Source organism: Corapipo altera, unplaced genomic scaffold, assembly GCF_003945725.1.
Source record: "Corapipo altera isolate COAL_440 unplaced genomic scaffold, ASM394572v1 295, whole genome shotgun sequence".
NCBI lineage: Eukaryota > Metazoa > Chordata > Aves > Passeriformes > Pipridae > Corapipo > Corapipo altera.
Window position 1 is genome coordinate 2829538 of NW_020884936.1, and position 18918 is coordinate 2848455.

At 46.6% G+C, this 18918-nt stretch overlaps 1 protein-coding gene across 3 annotated transcripts in view; it reads left to right on the forward strand.

Annotated features, from left to right (window-relative positions):
- Positions 1-18918, forward strand: part of ATRN (attractin) — a 152856-nt gene that overhangs the window by 24118 nt on the left and 109820 nt on the right. For all 3 annotated transcript variants that reach the window (XM_027660483.1, XM_027660482.1, XM_027660484.1), the window contains exons 2-4: positions 2894-2977; positions 7807-7920; positions 18183-18311. In XM_027660483.1, coding sequence (XP_027516284.1) covers positions 2894-2977; positions 7807-7920; positions 18183-18311 — 327 coding nt within the window. The remainder of the gene's footprint in view (positions 1-2893; positions 2978-7806; positions 7921-18182; positions 18312-18918) is intronic.

Genomic DNA, 18918 nt, shown 5'->3' on the forward strand with positions numbered 1-18918 from the left:
TCCAGATAAAATTGTTCCAAGAGTTTCGTGAGCAGAGACTCCCTGAGAGTTTGGCCCATGGAATGAGGCTGTTTTTAACTCAGGAGACTTGCTCAGGTTTCCAGAACCTGTTTATTCTTGGTTGAAGGCAAAGTGCTGTCACTGTTGATACAGTTGGATTCCTGGCTTTTCCAGGGATATTATTTTCAAAGGGATGAAACAATTTGGATATTATTGCCTACAGCTTTTGGGATTTGCATCTGGTTTTGTGAATTCTTGGTCAGTAGATAAGTGGTTTGAATTTTCAAAGATGTTGAAGCTTTAAAATAAATATAGATCATGGAAGCATGGAATGGTTTGGGTTGGAAGGGACCTTAAAGACCATCCAGTTCCACCCCCTGCCATGGGCAGGGACACCTTCCACTAGCCCAGCTTGCTCCAAGTCCACCCTGGCCTTGGACACTCCCAGGGGCAGCCACAGCTTCCTCAGCTCCATTTCTGAGCTTGAAAAGTATTATAATAAATTCATCTGGAGAGAGAAGAAGGTGATTTTGTAAAAATCTGCGGGTTTTACCTTTTTAATTTGAAGCAGAGATGAACCTCAAAAGTTCCCCGTTGGAGAAGAGGCTGGAAAATCACTTTTGACTCAGTCAAAATATTTAAAACAGATGAGCTGATACATTAACAGATCACTGGGAAAAGACACAGAAAAGGCTCCAAGATACCGATTTTGGGAACTTGTGGTCTTGATTCCTTCTCTTTCCTGCCAAGCCTGAATCCATGGTGGTTTTGTTTTCCTAAAGCTGGTGTAAGTGGGACAGTTGGATTTTGCCAGAGGGCTGTGATTTGCTCCAGCCTTGTGCCCACGGTGGGGTTTGTAACCTGCCTGAGGAGGGATCCTGTGCCAAGCTGTGCTGTGCCAGGACGTGGTGTCTGGGCACCTTCAGGTGCTGCTGGTGTTTGCTGCCATCCTGCCCTGGCATTTTTTTTTCCCAGCAGTTTCTGTGGTACCTAAGGAATTTGTTAAAACCCACTTGGAATATTTTGATTAATTCCTGTGAGATGGGAGTGTGTGTCACGATGGTTTGGAGCTTGGTTTTCTCCTCTGCTGTGCAGCGCTTGCAGATGTTGGTGACAATTATCATGGAATCATGGAATGGTTTGGGTTGGAAGGGAACTTAAAGACCATCTCATTCCACCCCCTACCATAGGCAGGGACACCTTCCAGTAGCCCAGGTTGCTCCAACCTGGCCTTGGACACTTCCAGGGATCCAGGGGCAGCAACAGCTTCTCTTCTCTGCCCAACCTGGGACAGGGCCTCCCATCCTCATAGCCAACAATTCCTTCCCAATATCCCACCTAACCCTGCCCTCTGGCAGTGGGAAGCCATTCCCTGTGTCCTGTCCCTGCATCCCTTGTCCCCAGTCCCTCTCCAGCTCTCCTGGAGCCCCTTCAGGCCCTGCAAGGGGCTCTCAGCTCTCCCTGGAGCCTTCTCTTCTCCAGGGGAACCCCCCCAGCTCTCCCAGCCTGGCTCCAGAGCAGAGGGGCTCCAGCCCTGGCAGCATCTCTGAGGCTTCCTCTGGACTCTCTCCAGCAGCTCCACGTCCTTGTGCTGCCCTTCTTCCCAGTGTCCCATCTAACCCTGCCCTGTGGCAGTGTGAATCCATTCCCTCTTGTCCTGTCCCTCCAAGCCCTTGCCCAAAGTTCTTTAAAGTCCTCTTCAGGCTTTTTCCCCTTCTCTCTTTCAGTGGCATCCCGAGTTTTTTATGGTTTAAAGTGCTGCTATTCCCTGAGTATCTCAGGATGAAGAATTCCAACTGTACTTTCTGCTTTCGTATCCTTCTCCAGAGTCTTTTCCTCCTGTCAAGTCTTCACCAGCTATTTATAGGAGCAACAGGAAAGGATGTAGAATATTCCAGAGTATTCCTGGCACTATCCCAGCAGTGGGGAGCACTCAGCTCTTGGACTTCACTCCCTTGATCCAGGGATGACCTGGGGATGGGAATGAGCTGTGGGATGACCTGGGGATGAGGATGTGCTGTGGGATGACCTGGGGATGGGAAAGTGCTTTGGGATGACCTGGGAATGGGAACATGCTGTGGGGTGACCTGGGGATGGGGATGTGCTGTGGGATGATCTGGGGATGGGAACGTGCTGTGGGGTGACCTGGAGATGGGGATGTTTTGTGGGGTGACCTGGGGATGGGAACATGCTACCAAAGGTGGGAGATGCCTGGAAATTCTATGCTCTGAGGTTGTCCTGAGTTTTGCAGCCCTTGATGTGTGAGGAATTAAGGTCTTTGCACTAGAGGGTTATCAGAGAATCAGAGGCTGGGTTGGGTTGGGAGGGACTTTAAAGACCGTCTTGTTCCACCCCTTGCCATGGACTGGGACAGATTCCACTATCCCAGGTTGCTCCAAGCCCCATCCAACCCTGAACACTTGCAGGGATGTACTTTGGGGGTCACTCCTCCATCCAGGAGGTTGTCAAGGAGTTTGTGGAGAGTCAAACACAGAAAGGGTGAGAGGTCACACCTTAGACTTTGTCTGAATTTCGTCCAAGAATGGATATATAAATAAATATACAGTTTGTATAAATAAATAGCTTGGGAATAGTTTTGGCTTTTCTGTTGGGGAATTCCTTTTTGGTTATGTGTGGTGTATCCCTCCAAATGGAGTTGGAGCCATGACATCCACCTGATGGAGAAACCATCCCTCCTGAAGGGATGTCCTTCAAGGGGTCAGGAAAATCATCGGAAAACCTGTAGAGAGACTTCCACAGGAGAATCCCAATAGGAGCTTGGTTTGTTTGTAGTGGCTCTTAAGTAAATAAAAATCTCAGGATGGGTCTTCAAAAAGGTAGGAAATCATCTCTGAATGGAAAACTAACATTTACCTTTGTTTTTTCTTTCCAGACTCACTGAACCTTCGGGGTACGTCACGGATGGGCCTGGGAATTACAAATACAAGACAAAATGCACCTGGCTCATTGAAGGAAGGTGAGTGTTGGGAACAGCCTGGGGTTTCCTCTTGGTTATGGTGGCTTTTAGGTGAGGTTTATCCCAATTAAATATTTTTATATCTCGTGATTCTTTCTGGCTGTTCCTAAAACTGAATAGGGCAGCGCTCAGTAAATAAGTTTTTGGGGTGTTTTTGTGCAACTGAGCCCTCCAGACTGACTCGGGATTGAGATGTTTGTGTTGAAACAGCACGTGGTAAACAAAAATCAGTGTGTTTGTGTAAGTAGTGAAGGATTGGGAATTATCAGAGGGGACCATTCAGTGTTGAGACTCACAACACATGGGATTTTTTGGCAGTGTGAAAATAAAAGAGGAAACTCTCTGAAAACCCCTGTTTATGAAAAATCAGTTTTCGGAGTGATCCTTTAAATCCTTCTTTACTCACTTGGCCATGAGGACTTCACAAGGACCACTGACTTGTTTTACAAAGCTTTTCTAAACTGGGATAAATCCCTCAGACCTCACTTCCTGCCCTTCCTGGATTTGATCCTTGTTTTGCAGAGATTTTAAGAGCAGCACATTTAGTGCACATCCTCTGTCACCCGATGGGTGGTGCAGCAGTTGGGAGCCTCTAAACCTGTTGAAGTACAATTTTCATAGAACCAAGCTGATGCCAGGATTGGAAAATCCATTTTTTTTTTGGTCTCTAAGGCTGTTCAGTGGTGGGGTGTGATGCTGTGTGGTGACAGCTCTGTGTTCAGTCACATTCCATCTTCTTCCCTGGATCTGGAAGTGGAGTGGTCAGTGAACTGGAACAAGTCATATGAGAGCATGGAGTTGGAGTGGATGCTGTAAACTGAGGCCTCTTGGCATCTTGGAGGATCAGAAATTGCTAAAACCCAGAGCACACTTTTCCTTGGTCTTCTCCTGTGGGTGGCATGGACAGTGGGATTGAGGCACCTCAGCAAGTCTGCTGGTGATCCCAAGATGTGTGGTGTTGTCACAGGCTGCAGGGAAGGGGTGGAATGGCATCCAGGGGGAGCTGGAGAGATGGGAATGTGGGAAACTCATGACGTTCAACAAGGACAAGTGGAAAGTGCTGCTCCTGGATGGGGACAATCCCGGCACAAACACAGACTGGGAGAATGGATGGAGAGCAGCCCTGGGAGAAGGATTTGGGGGTGTGGGTGGGTGAGAGGCTGGAGATGCCCCAGCCCAGACCCCCCCCAGCCCCCTGGGCTGATCCCCCAGCGTGGGCAGCAGGGCAGGGGGGGAATCTGCCCCTCTGCCCCTGTCTCAGCTGAGACCCCCCTGCAGAGCGGCTCCAGCCCTGGGAACAACAGCACAAGGACGTGGAGCTGCTGGAGAGAGTCCAGAGGAGGCCCCAGAGCTGCTGCCAGGGCTGGAGCCCCTCTACTCTGGAGCCAGGCTGGGAGAGCTGGGGGGGTTCCCCTGGAGAAGAGAAGGCTCCAGGGAGAGCTGAGAGCCCCTGGCAGGGCCTGAAGGGGCTCCAGGAGAGCTGGAGAGGGACTGGGGACAAGGGATAGAGGGACAGGACAAGGGGGAATGGATTAAGCTGAAGGAGGGGAGATTTGGGTGGGATATTGGGAAGAAAATTTTCCCTGTGAGGGTGGGGAGGCCCTGGGCCAGGTTGGGCAGAGAAGCTGTGGTTGCCCCTGGATCCCTGGAAGTGTCCAAGACCAGGTTGGAGGGGGCTTGGAGCAACCTGTTCTAGTGGAAGGTGTCCCTGCTCATGGCAGGGGGTGGGACTGGATGTTCTTTGAGGTTCCTTTCCAACCCAAACCGTTCCACGATTCCATGTTTGGGAAGTCTGTTGACTGGAACTTGGGGGAAATGGGTATTCACTGAATCTACTTCAGCCATTTGTTTGGGATGAGGAAGTTAAATTCCTAATCTCCCAAGATACTCTGAGCTGAGGGCTGAGCTGCTCCAGAGAGCCATCCAGAACCCTGGAATTGGGAGCCAACCACTCACCATTAACTATGTGAAGGAACCCTGTCCTTTAAGGTGGTTGAGATCAAAAGTTGGCTGCTCCAAGTGGCAACACCTTCTAATTTCTGTAGGTAAGAGGAACCCAACTGCAGAGAGTTGGCAATTAGAAATAATTAAAAAATGTTTCACAAGAATGTTATTCCAGACAAACCAGCCTGAGCCATTCCAGCACAGCCAGATGAACCATCCTAACTTCTTTTTTTAAAGGATATCCTGACTCATATTTTTATCAGAAGTGAGGTGCTGCTCCTGAGTCCTCCATAAAGTCACCAAAACTGCTCCTCCAGCCTCGATTGCTTCTGCTTCCTAGAAAACCATTACTTTGTGGGGTTTAAAATGAGATGTTTCGTTGCTGGAGAGACAGAAAAAAATGTTCCTCCCTGTTCCATGGCCAGGCTTCGAGGTTGGAATCCTTTTCCTGTTTGTCCCCTGCTGTCAGAGGAGGGTGGTGGAACAGAGAGGAGATAATGGTGCTGATTAGAGCAGCTGGAAAATGCAACCACGTGAAAAGAGCCCCAGCTCTGCTGCCAAGAGTAAAATTCCCAGACATCTGGACTTGGGAAGCGGTGCCTGCAAAGCTTTTCAGGTCTGAGTGCTGGCATTGCTGTGTTGGAGGGATTTGGGATTAGCAGGGAAAGGTACAATCCAGTGTGCCATTGGAGGCACTGAGAAATTCAGTATAAAAAAAGCCACGTTTTTCTTACTGGTCTCCTTTCTTTTCTGCACAATTCCTGGCTCTTCCTGGCTGGTGCCTGTGCTGTGCCCTCATCCTGGGGGTGTCCTTGAGTGAGGCATCATCCCCATCCCTCCTCCCTCAGGTCCCTTTTCCCATAAAAACACTCAGTTGATCCAAAGAAAAACCCAAATGGCCCCAACCCCCCCCCCCCCCCCAAATCCAGCTCAGTTTTACATCGTTTCATTCCCCAAAGGAATAATTCCATCATTTCATCATTCCATGATGTTGTTTCTCAGGGTTAAGTTGGGATGGAGTTTGGGAGAGCTCAGAGTGAGGCGTCATCCCCATCCCTCCTCCCTCAGGTCCCTGTTCCCATAAAAACACTCAGTATCAAAAAGCCCCAAATGGCCCAAACCCCTCCCAAATCCATCTCAATTTTCCATCATTTTATTCCCCAAAGGACTAATTCCATTACTCTCTAATTCCATGATGTTGCTTTTCAGGGTTCAGTGAGGGGATGGACTTTGGGAGAGCTCGGCGAGGTGAATCAATCCCTCCCAAAAATCCCAATTTGTTCTTCCCCAGGAGTGTGAGACAAGGCAGGTGAAATCCATGGAGCCTGATTATCCCAAGGCACAACCAGGTGCTTGGGATGGTGCAGGTGAGGGTCCACTATTGAGTTGTTGGCTGCAGCAAAAAGACTTTCTTTTTGTTCCCAGTCTGAACCTTTATTGATGGACCCTCTGACTCCATAGTTTTGAGACCATGGCTACTCTTTGTACCTGTTTTTTTTAAGCAGGACATTATCCATGAGTTCCACCTGCTGCTCTTTTTCCAAAGGCCTGGAGCAGGTGGTTGTGCCTATCAAAAAAATAGAATAACTTGCACAATAACTCCCAAAAGAATTCAGCTCCTGTGGGAAGGAACGACTCTGGCACAATGAAAATTATTGATTTATTCTATGAGGATGAACAGGGATTTCATCTGAATCCAAAGGCAGTTCTGTTGGAGAGATCCTGATGACTTGGATCTGTCCTTTCCACAGCCTCAGCTGTGGGTGGGAACAAGCAGTGCTGACACAGATTCACTTTTATTTAACTTGGGTCCAAGCACAGTGTAGGGTTGTTTCCACCCTCCTGGAGCTGAGCCCTAATTTGGGTGTTTGCTGTGGCTTCTCTGGGATGTTCTTTACGTGGATCTTTGCACATTAATGTGCAAAATTTGTTTCATTTGTGCACCATGAAACAAATGGTGTCTTACCATGGGGAGAAGCTCCACGTGGCACCCAGAACAAACCCTGCTCTGGGCTGATCCCCCAGCGTGGGCAGCAGGGGAGGGGGGAATTCTGCCCCTCTGCCCTTGTCTCAGGTGAGACCCCCCTGCAGAGCTGCTCCAGCCCTGGGAACAACAGCACAAGGACGTGGAGCTGCTGGAGAGAGTCCAGAGGAGCCTCTGGAGCTGCTGCCAGGGCTGGAGCCCCTCTGCTCTGGAGCCAGGCTGGGAGAGCTGGGGGGGTTCCCTTGGAGAAGAGAAGGCTGCAGGGAGAGCTGAGAGCCCCTGGCAGGGCCTAAAGGGGCTCCAGGAGAGCTGGAGAGGGACTTTTGACTTGTCTGGATGTACAGTTTGGAGGGGCTTCCCTCAGGAGGGCCGTGTGTTCTGCACAACTAATAAAGTAAGAGAAGAAGGATTGGTGCCAACTCCTGGGCAAATCTGTCATCTCAGGCCATCATAACCATACCAGCCTGCAGAAAGTCCCTTAAACAAGGAAAGAGCTCTCCTTGATTCCCTGGTGGTGGCTGGGATTCTTCACATGTGTTGTTCATGGAGGTTTTCCTTGCAAAGCCCTTTCCTTAGGAGAGTCAGCACCAGGGAAGAGCCAAGGGCTGGCTGGTCCTGCTCTTTGGTATCTGCTGGTGATGGGGGAGGAAGGTTTAAGGGCACTGTTTTCTGACCATAAAGAACCTGTTGCTTAATACCTGGGGAGCTGCACACCCAAAAATATTAAGCCCCAGCGTGTTTGATGCATCTGCAGTGACACAAATCACTCAGTTTTAGTCTGGTTTAGAGCAGAGCATCGCACCAGAGGAGGAGCATTTTGCCCTGTGTGTGTGTGAGTTGGCCAATTACAAATCTTTCATTTATTTTTTCCTTCCTTTATTTATTTATTTGTTCTTTCCAGGCCAAACACAATCCTCAGGCTTCGGTTCAACCACTTTGCCACGGAGTGCAGCTGGGACCACTTGTATGTGTATGATGGAGACTCCATTTATGCTCCTTTACTGGCAGCTTTCAGGTAAGTCCCCCTTGATAAGGCTCTTAATGATATTTTTAATTTAGAACCTGACTTAAATGTGGCTTCTAACAGTGCCAGATATGTTCCAGGGATCCAAATATCTAACCCTGCAAGTGCAGCAGTGTAGCCAGTGTGTCCTTTTGTGCAGTTGTCATCAGGATGAACAATTAAGGAGTTGTTTTTTGCTGTTACAATGAACAAATCGTGTCACTGCACTGTGGCATGGAAGTGTTATGTTTTCATTTCCAAATCCTGAGTGTTTGAGAGACAGAAAAATTACTGTCATGTGCCTGGGCTGGAGATGATTTGGAGTGTAGGGTTCTCCTGGAACAGGCTTCCCAGGGAATGGTCACAGCCCCAGGACTGCCAGAGTCCAAAGAATGTTTGGAAAATGCTTTCAGGAACAGGGTGGGATTTTTGGGGTGTCTGTGCAGGGCCAGGGCTTGGACTGGATGATCCTGGTGGGTCCCTTCCAGCTCAGGATATTCTGTGGTTCTGTGAAAGGAGAAAACTGCCCCATTGATGAGCTTTGAACATGGTTTATGAGTTAAACTTGTAGAGTGTCAGTGCTGACAGAAGGGAAAAGCCAATTCATGTTGGAGACAGGAGGAGCTCAATATGCAGATGTGTATGGATACACATGGATCTAAATATACAGATGTGTATGGATACACATGGATCTAAATATATAAATATATATGGATACACAGGGATCTAAATATACAAATAGATATGGATACACACAGAAACACATGGATCTAAATATACAAATATATATGGATACACATGGATCAATATACAAATGTGTATGGATACACATGGATCTCAATATACAAATATATATGGATACACATGGATCTCAATATACAAATATATATGGATACTTATGGATCTAAATATACAAATATATATGGATACACATGGATCTCAGTATACAAATATATATGGATGCACATGGATCTCAATATACAAATGTGTATGGATACACATAGATCTAAATATAGAAATATATCTGGATACACATGGATCTCAGTATACAAATGTGTATGGATACACATGGATCTAAATCTACAAATAGATATGGATACACACAGATACATGTGGATCTCAATATACCAGTGTACATGGATACATGTGGATCTAAATATACAAATATATATGGATGCACATGGATCTCAATATACAAATGTGTATGGATACACATAGATCTAAATATAGAAATATATCTAGATACACATGGATCTCAGTATACAAATGTATATGGACACATGTGGATCTCAATATACAAATATATCTGGATGCATATGGATTTAAATATACAAATATATATGGATACACACAGAAACACATGGATCTAAATATACAAATAGATATGGATACACATGGATCTGAGTATACAATTATATCTGGATACACATGGATTTCAGTATACAAATATATATGGATACACATGGATCTCAATATACAAATAGATATGGATATACATGGATCTAAATATACAAATATATCTGGATACACATGGATCTCAGTATACAAATGTATATGGATACACATGGATCTCAATATACAAATATATGTCTTTATGTACCTTAATATTTTAATTTTGAAACTATTTGTTGTGTGTTCAGAAGCAACAGCAAAGGATCAGACAGCCTTGTGGAAACTTGGAATCCCAGAATGGTTTGGGCTGGGAGGGAACTTAAAGACCTTCCAGTTCCAACCTGCCATGGGCAGGGACACCTTCCACTGGCCCAGGTTGCTCCAAGCCCTGTCCAACCTGGCCTTGGACACTTCCAGGGATCCAGGGGCAGCCACAGCTTCTCTGGGCAACCTGGGACAGGGCCTCCCCACCCTCACAGCCAACAATTCCTTCCCAGTATCCCGTCTATCCCTGCCTTCTGTCCGTGTGAAGCCATTCCCTGTGCCCTGTCACTCCATGTCCTTGTCAGATGTCCCTCTCCAGCACTTGACACATGTAAAAATATCCCTTCTTCCAACGGGTGACAGGAATTTGGCTCATCCCTGTGGTGACACCAGTCTGTGGATGGTGGTGAACAATCAACATTTCACACCAGGCCCCGCTGTAACTCCTGCATTCCTGTGCTTCAGTCCCACAGTGACACCACCACCTTATGGGTTTTATTCCTTTAACTAAAATTAGGAGAATAATCCCAAATTATCCATGGAAAAAAAATAATGGTTCCCCTTGGGCCCTACTTGTTCCAAGTGGCTGCGTAACCATGTCCAGAATTAACCTTCTGCTGGGCTCCCTCTCCTTTGTGAAATGAGGGTCTAAAAATACTTGGTGTTTGTTCCAGAAAATCCTCGTAATCTCTAGGAGAGAAGATCAGCAGAGGAAGAAAAAGTTGATTAAAATATCAGAGCCACCACATGTGGGCTTTCTTTTATTTTTTTTTTGGCCTTCAGCTGCAGTTGCAGAGTTGTTTTGGAGCGAAGGAGCGATTCCTGCCAAGCTTCAGAACCAACCCCAGGTTCAAAACAGGCCACAGGAATGAATTATTATGTTGTTCTCACCTCATTTCGAAGAAGAAACAACCTTCCCTCTTCTAAAAAACCTCCGAAAAACCCTGGAAGTGGCACCTGGAAGTGCTCTCCTGGTATCCTGCCCTGATTGATATGCAGGAAGAGGAGGAAATGTCATCCTGACTCCTCATCATTTTGCTCTAATCGAGCTGATTTTTGAACGTGCTGGTGAAAAGGTGAAATGATGATGATTTGTGCCAGCAGTTTCTTGTGTGTTTTCCAAAAATTAATAGGCTTCTGAAATGGAGGTTATAAGTAGTTCACAGCATTAACAATTACAGCTGAGACTGGAAAATCCTCTGTAAATCACTAGGAAGTCTGGGCCTGAGGACAAGCAAGAGTGAGCTTAATACAATAACACTTTGGAGGGAGGGAAAAAAAATTTTCAATTATTTTCATTAATTACTTCTTTAGATGGTATTTGAATTTCTTCTTCATTAGCACTGAGCTGTGGTGTTCAGTAATCCAAGTTCAGGAAATGGCAGATGCTTCTCATTTTGATCAAGTGCCAAAAAAGCATCTGTTGAAAAATACCTTTCTCTGGTGTGAAAATGAAGGCACTGGAATGTTTTTAAGAGCAGTGCTCATATTTTATTAATTTTGGAGGGTTGTATTAAATTCATTATTCACCACAAGTGTATTTCCTTCTCCATTATTTTTGCACCCTGCCAGGGGATTTGCAGGATTGAGTTGGACACTCTAAACTTTCAGAGCTTGTTGACAAACACTATAAATTCCTCCCTCTCTAAACTCAGTTTTTGTTCCCTCCCTGGCTTTTTAGAGCAGTTCCCTCAGTTCTTTCCCTGCTCTCATCTTGTTTTCTTGACCTTCTGATGCTCATTTGTGTTTGTTCACAAGATGATATTTACCCTGAATAGAAGATGATCTTGGAAATCCTCAGCACTGGACTGTGGGGAAGCTTTAAATTGGTTTTATCAGTTTTTAACAGCAATAAATATTTGCATAATGCCAACATTTACACAGTCCAAGTGTCTGCACAGACTGAACTCCTCATAGCCTGAGAGCCCCCCAGGGCTCTCTCGTCCTGCACATTAAGCTTTTTTATATTAAACAGGGTTAAAAATATCTTTGCTGGTTTATATTTGTGATCAGGGGCAAAATGAGACTGTGTCAATGTGCTGCTTCAAAAACATGCAGTAAAAGAACGTGGAGGAAACAAATCCAGAAGCAAATCCAAAGAAGAATTACCCTGAATTAGATAAACTCCAGATCTGATTTAGATGAACTCCACGCAGCATCTGTGAACTCTGCTGGGTTTGTTGGTGACTTTACTCCCCGTTAAACATTTACCAGAGCTGCTTTTGCACCTTTGTTTTCACTTTGCACTGGTTGGTGGGGGGTGTTTTCCTCTTCAAACCCGGCTGTTGTTGTGCAAGACCTTTGGCCGAGGCCCGGGAGCTCCCGGTGGCTCGGCTCGGGTGCCAGGGGGATGGTCCTGGTGGCCTCCACGTGAGCCCTTGTTCCCTCAGGAGATGGCAGCAGCTCCCCTTCCTTTCCTTGCAGGTCAGTGTGGCACTTGAGCACTCAAATCTGAGTGTAGGGCTGAGTTGGGATGGAAGGGTCTGATCCCTCTCTCAAAGCAGAGCCCTTTGCTCAAGATTTTACCCAGTCTGGGTGGGAATTCCTATTTAGGGTGGAGATCTTGTTGATCCTGTGGGTCAGTGGTCCAGTGCTGAGCCACACTCATGTTAAAAAAATGATAATAATTAATGAATCTAATACTAAGGTCTAATCAGAATCTCCTTAATAGTGTGTTGCCTTCTCCTGTGAACCTCTGGTGGTATCTCCTCTCTAATCTCTCCTGGGGTAGTTGAGGGCAGCAATTAGATCTCACCCTTCTTCAGCCCTCGCCCCTTCAGGCTAAACAAGCCTCCCTCCTTTTTGCCCAGAGAAGCTGTGGCTGCCCCATGATCCCTGGAAGTGTCCAAGGCCAGGTTGGATAGGGCTTGGAGCAAGCTGGGCTAGTGGAAGGTGTCCCTGCCCATGGCAGGGGGTGGAATGAGATGGGCTTTGAGGTCCCTTCCAAGCCAACCTAATATGTGTCATTCCAGGGATTCTTCTACCTCTCCTCCTACATCACATGGTTGTCCCTCCTCTGGTCCCTTCAGTTCTTTGCCAAAAATGATAATCTACCTTGCTGCCTTGGGCACACCTGTCCAGCCCTGGGAACAACAGCACAAGGACGTGGAGCTGCTGGAGAGAGTCCAGAGGAGGCCCCGGAGCTGCTGCCAGGGCTGGAGCCCCTCTGCTCTGGAGCCAGGCTGGGAGAGCTGGGGGGGTTCCCCTGGAGAAGGGAAGGCTCCAGGGAGAGCTGAGAGCCCCTTGCAGGGCCTGAAGGGGCTCCAGGAGAGCTGGAGAGGGACTGGGGACAAGGGATGGAGGGACAGGACAAGGGGGAATGGCTTCCCACTGCCAGAGGGCAGGGTTAAATGGGCTATTGGGAAGGAATTCTTCCCTGTGAGGGTGGGGAGGCCCTGGCACAGGTTGCCCAGAGAAGGTACCCCTGGATCCCTGGAAGTGTCCAAGGCCAGGTTGGACAGGGCTTGGAGCAACCTGGGCTAGTGGAAGGTGAGAATGAGATCATCTTGAAAATTCCTTCCAACTCAACCCATTCCATGATTCCATAATGACAACAGTCCTGTAAGAACTGAGGAGGTTTTTTGGGCAAACCCCCTGATCCAGAGGGCCCTGCCCCTGGCCAGGGTTCCCTGTGCTGGTGCTGCAGCAGCTGGGTCTGTCTGTACAAGGGGAGATGGTTTCAAGGAATTTTGTGCTTTGGGCTGTTACCAGCTCTGTAATGAATCTTTCTTCTGTTTTGTTTTTTTTAATAGGTGTCATTCCAATGGCTTTATTTCCTTAAAAGTCCATGTTTAGGAGTCATCTTGCTTCATTTCAGACAATAAATTTCCCCTTTTTATTTTTCACCATTGATTTATTGTTGGTCTCTTGTAACATCTATTTTTGGTTTATTTTTACTCTTGCAGTTCCCAGTATAGGTGAGGAGCATGGACTGGTTTTTAATAAGAGAGAAATGGTGTCATTTTGTGCACAGGTGTGTCCAGATGGATCAGAGCATTTAAAAATTAGGATAATTGGTTTGCAGTGGATTTTGATAGATTGTGAAGCTGATTTTTCAGTACCACCCTCATGCTTTGACTCCCGTGCTCTGTATTTTCTGTCTTCCCTTTTGTGATTCCCACTTTTTCCTGTTTTCTTCTCGGCAGAGCTTCTCATGCCTTTGATCTCTGACAGGTGGTGTCTCAGGAAGAAATGAGGAATCCACCAGCACTGTGATGCCCACAGAGCAAATCCAGGGACAGTAATAAGAGATCCCTTTTTTTTTAGATAATTTTAAAAAATAATTCTCATTTTTTGATGGTGTAAGGGAGGGAACAGGGCAGTAGAGAAGTTGGGTGTCCTGGACCTAATTGTGGCCTTCCAGTACCTACAGGGAGCCACAAAGAAAGCTGGAGAGGGACTATTTACAAGAGCATGGAATGATAGGAGAAGGGGGAATGGCTTCACATGGGCAGAGAGAGTAGGGTTAAATTGGATATTGGGAAGAAATTCCTGGCTGTGAGAGTGGTGAGGCCCTGGCACAGGTTGTCCAGAGAAGCTGTGGCTGCCCCTGGATCCCTGGAAGTGTCCAAGACCAGATTGGACAGGGCTTGGAGCAACCTGGGATAGGGGAAGGTGTCCCTGCCCATGGCAGGGAGATGGAACTGGATGATCCTTCAAGTCCCTTCCAGCCCAAACTAGTCCATGAATCCTGTGGCATTGTTTTCACCGTGCCACTGACTCCACACATCCAGCTGACAGAAAAAGAGGAGTAATTCCAGTGGGAAGCAGGGGTTTGCCTTTCCTGGCTGTCACTGGGCAGCAGTGCTGAGTAGGAGTGTTTGTTTGCTTTGGAGTAGCAGCGGTTGGGAAATGTTTTGAAACCTTATGAAAGGAAATAAAAGCGGCGTGTTGTGAAACAGCCTAATCCTGGCCAGAGCCGAGCTGCTCAGGGAGTCTGGAGCAGAGTTTAAAGGAAGTTTTGCATAATCCTGTATCATTCTGAGTCTGCCTGTTGGATTCTTTGTCGTGGCAGAAAGTGTGAATTCTGTTTGTGCCGGTTTGCGCAGTGCTGTGCTGATTTAGTCATGGTTTTTGGAGGTTCAGCCTTTCAAGGATCTGATCCTTATCTTTGTGTTGTGGTCTCTCCAGGGGCTTTCACTGAAAGGAATTACAAAGCCCCATTCCTGGAAGTTTTTCAAGGTCAGGAGCAACCTGGTCTGGTGGAAGGTGTCCCTGTTTTGTTTGGGACAAGATGGTCTTGAAGGTCCTTTCCAACCCAAACCCTTCTGAGATTCCGTGATTAATTTTCCCCGGGTTGTTTTCAACTTGTGTAGGTGGTATAATGTCCCTTTAGTTATTTACACACCAGGAAAGGATGGAAATAAGGGAGCAGTTGGGAGATGTACTGAGAACATCAGCCATGGAGGTGCCTGTGTTCTTGCCAAACAAATCCCCAAACTGAGATTTCCAGGAGAAAACAAGTAATTGTCCTGTGATAGTGCTTTTATTAGGAAAGATTATTGAGGGGGATTTTTGTCTTCTCTCTCTACTTTTCTTCTTTACTGATGTTATTCCCCCTCTCCAGGGCCTTCCAGTTATTTTGCCCTGTAATATCAGACATAAGTGCTGAAGAAGAAACCAGAACAAAGGAGTTTTTTCTTGTCCCTGAGCTGCAGTTTTCCTTATCCTGAATTACATTCAGAATGTCTGTTTTCCTGTGGAGCAGAAGCACCATCCTGCAGTTCCCATTACAAAAGAATATTATGAACCCAACAAGAAGTAGATTAGGCTTTTTTTGCTCTTTAGTGTTGTGGGAGATGATCTTTTGGGAGGGATAAACTTCAGATCAGAAGTTTTAAATTTGGGAATGAAACAGGCACCTCTTCCACCTCGAGAGAAAAGGAATTGATTTTGCATTTTAATCCCATATCCTTGAGATTTGAAAGGGAGGGAGGGTTGGAAACTTGCCTTCCTCTCAAGGAAATGTTTATTGAGCAAAGGTGCTGGAGTTGTTTTGCCAAAACATGGGATCAGGTTCCAGCGATTTTGTGGCCTGTTGGTAAAATGAAGGATATCTTTGTGTCCACAACAAGGCTTGTTGTGCACTTTGCAGGGTGACCCTGCCATAGGTAACACTTCATCTGGGACTTTTTGGGTGCAAAAAGCCCGAAATCTGTAGCAAAAAGGATCACTGAGTGTCTGGGCTATTCACTGAGCACAGCACTGTTTAATTCAGGTCACCAAAAAGTGCTTTCCAGGCAGTTTGAGCGGATACTGGGGATAATTGGGTGCTTTCCTTGGGTAGAGAAACTCATTTACAGTTCCTGGGGAACTGCCTTCCACCACATTTGCTTTCTATTTTGAATAGATATGAAAAGAGGAAAAGTAAGTCCTTTTCAAGGGGGAAAAATTCTTTTCATTGTCGCTTTTTGGTGGGTGGTGACCTTGGATACTCAGCAGTCCCAGGGCACAGGACCAGGCTTGGCTGCTTTCCTGGGAGAGTGGCTGGAGCTTCCTCCTTTTCCCTGCCTGACATGCTCCTCTTGGAAGCTTGGGAGCCTCCCCTTGTCACAAAGCTTCGACTTTTCCTTTGGAAAGATGGATCTGTACAGGAAAACAGCAGCTGACTGTGGATAGGGGGTGGTTGATGTTGTGCTGTGCTTTTAAAAACTTCCAAAGGTTCCAATTTACACCTGCTCCGATATCCTTCGTGTGAGGGAGGAATTAACTTCATTTGGTTGTTGTCAAGCTTCTGTAAAATGAAGAATAAACATTCCCTGCAATAGGTAAATAGGTAGTAATTATTTTTTTTTCAAAACTCATTTAATCTCCTGCTCTGCATTATTTTTACTCCAGTTATTTTGGCAATAATATAAAACCGTCCTGTGTCCAGGCTGGAATACTGTAAATAATCTTGCCCACCATCCTCAGTTCTCTCTGCCGACCCTGGAAAACTAAAATCTTGCTTCACTGAAAATTTAGAAGGATCTTGCAGAGCCTGAAAGGGTGAGAGAAACAGCCAGAGGTGTCCAGAAGTGTGAAGCAAGGAATGAAATGGGAGTCAGGAGTGTGAGAGGCTGACAGAAAAAACCAGAAATGTGGATGTGATGGGTGGGGTGCAGCTTTATAAAAGAAGGGGTGGCAGGAAGATGTGGTGTGGTTGACAACCCTGAGGAATGGAATGGCATCCAGAGGGAGCTGGACAGGCTGGAGAGGTGGGAAGGTGTGGGAACCTCATGGGGTTCAGCAGGGCTGAGTGCACTGGACTGGGGCAATCCCAGTATCAGAACAGGCTGGGAGATGGAGGGATTGAGAGCAGCCCTGGGAGAAGGACTTGGGGGTGTTGGTGGGTGAGAGGCTGGAGATGCCCCAGCCCAGACCCCCCCCCCCATGCTCTGGGCAGCAGGGCAGGGGGGGATTCTGCCCCTCTACCCCTGTCTCAGCTGAGAACCCCCTGCAGAGCTGCTCCAGCCCTGGGAACAACAGCACAAGGACGTGGAGCTGCTGGAGAGAGTCCAGAGGAGGCCCCAGAGATGCTGCCAGGGCTGGAGCCCCTCTGCTCTGGAGCCAGGCTGGGAGAGCTGGGGGGGTTCCCCTGGAGAAGAGAAGGCTCCAGGGAGAGCTGAGAGCCCCTGGCAGGGCCTAAAGGGGCTCCAGGAGAGCTGGAGAGGGACTGGGGACAAGGGATAGAGGGACAGGACACAGGGAATGGCTTCCCACTGCCAGAGGGCAGGGCTAGATGGGATATTGGGAAGGAATTCTTCCCTGTGAGGGTGGCAGACCCTGGCACAGGTTGGGTGCCCCATGATCCCTGGAAGTGTCCAAGGCCAGGTTGGACCAGACTTAAAGCAACCTGTTCTAGTGGAAGGTGTCCCTGCCCATGGCAGGGGGTGGGACTTCATGGTCTTTAAGGTCCTTTTCAGTCCCAACCATTTCATGATTCCGTGGCTGATTGTCCGTATTTCTCCTGGAAGTGGAGCCCAAGAGGCAGCAAGCATAAAACGAGTAAAATAATCCTTTCTCTGCTGTTGCAGAGGTAAATTTTTGACCTCCCTGCTGCAGATTTTCCAGCTGAAAAGGGTACCAATGGTTGAGAAGGGAATTGGATGGAAGCATGGATGGATGGTTTATTTAACTGTGCTGACTTGGGTGCCTTCTCCGGGTCAAAGCACCTGAACTGGGTTTCTGGAAGCTGGAGAGCACATCACCAAAATACTCTTTATGGCTTTGCCACAGCCTTTATCAAGAATTTACTGTAGAGACAGAGTCAGGAGGGACACCCTGGGCACAGCAGACGTTTAGTTTGGCTTGGTAGTACAGATTTTACTCTTTTGGGACACACTGGTTTCTGTTTGCAAACATACCTCTTTGTTTATGAGTGGGTCCTGCTTAAATCATGGCAGAATGACAAGGCAGGGAAAGGCTTTTGACAGGAATAACTGGAATTCTTGACATCCTCAAGCTCACTCTGGTTAAATACTTTAAATACATTTATTTATGATTCCACGAAGTCAGTATACTTCCAATAATGCAAATACACTGAATTTCCATTGTTTTATTCATACCTATACACTTCTGTTGCTTTGCTCCCTTTTTTATTACTTTTAACCGTGTTTTATTTTCTTTTTCCTTCCCAGTGGTCTCATTGTCCCTGAGAAGGACAGCAATGAAACAGTCCCTGAAGTTGTAGCTACTTCTGGATATGCTCTCCTACATTTCTTCAGTGATGCTGCCTATAACCTCACGGGCTTCAACATCACCTACAAGTGAGTGGCACCACCCCAAAACGATGCTGCAGGGGGAGCAAAAGGAGAATTTTCCCTCTTTTCTCACCTTTTTCCTTGAAATCATCACTTGCCCTGAAGTGTGTAATTAGGAGCAGACACTTGAAATTAGATTTTTCCCTTTTATTATACCCTTTGCGACAGGCAGCGACTGGGATGTGCTCGACGTTGTCAGCTGTGTGGGTGAATGTTTGCCCCCAAAGGCATCCTATTATTTATTTCATGTTATTAAATGGGTTTGATCCTGTTTAATCGACCAGGATTGATGTGGTTTGTGCATTCCTGTGTGTTCTGCAGAGGGAATTCTGCACAAACACACTTTTCCATCAGCAGTTTCACCTGGGACACTGGGCTGTACTTGCTCTTGAGGATCCTCCTCCTTGGGATGCTCTTTTTTATTCAATTTTTGGATTAAATCCCTCAATTCGGCTTCTTTTTAGTCTGGAATGGTTTTATGTTCTTTCATTCATACTTTAAATATATTATATATTCATATAATATATAAATATTATATAATTTATATAATATACAAATACATAATATATTATCTATAGAAATAAATATTACTTATATATTTATATAACATATA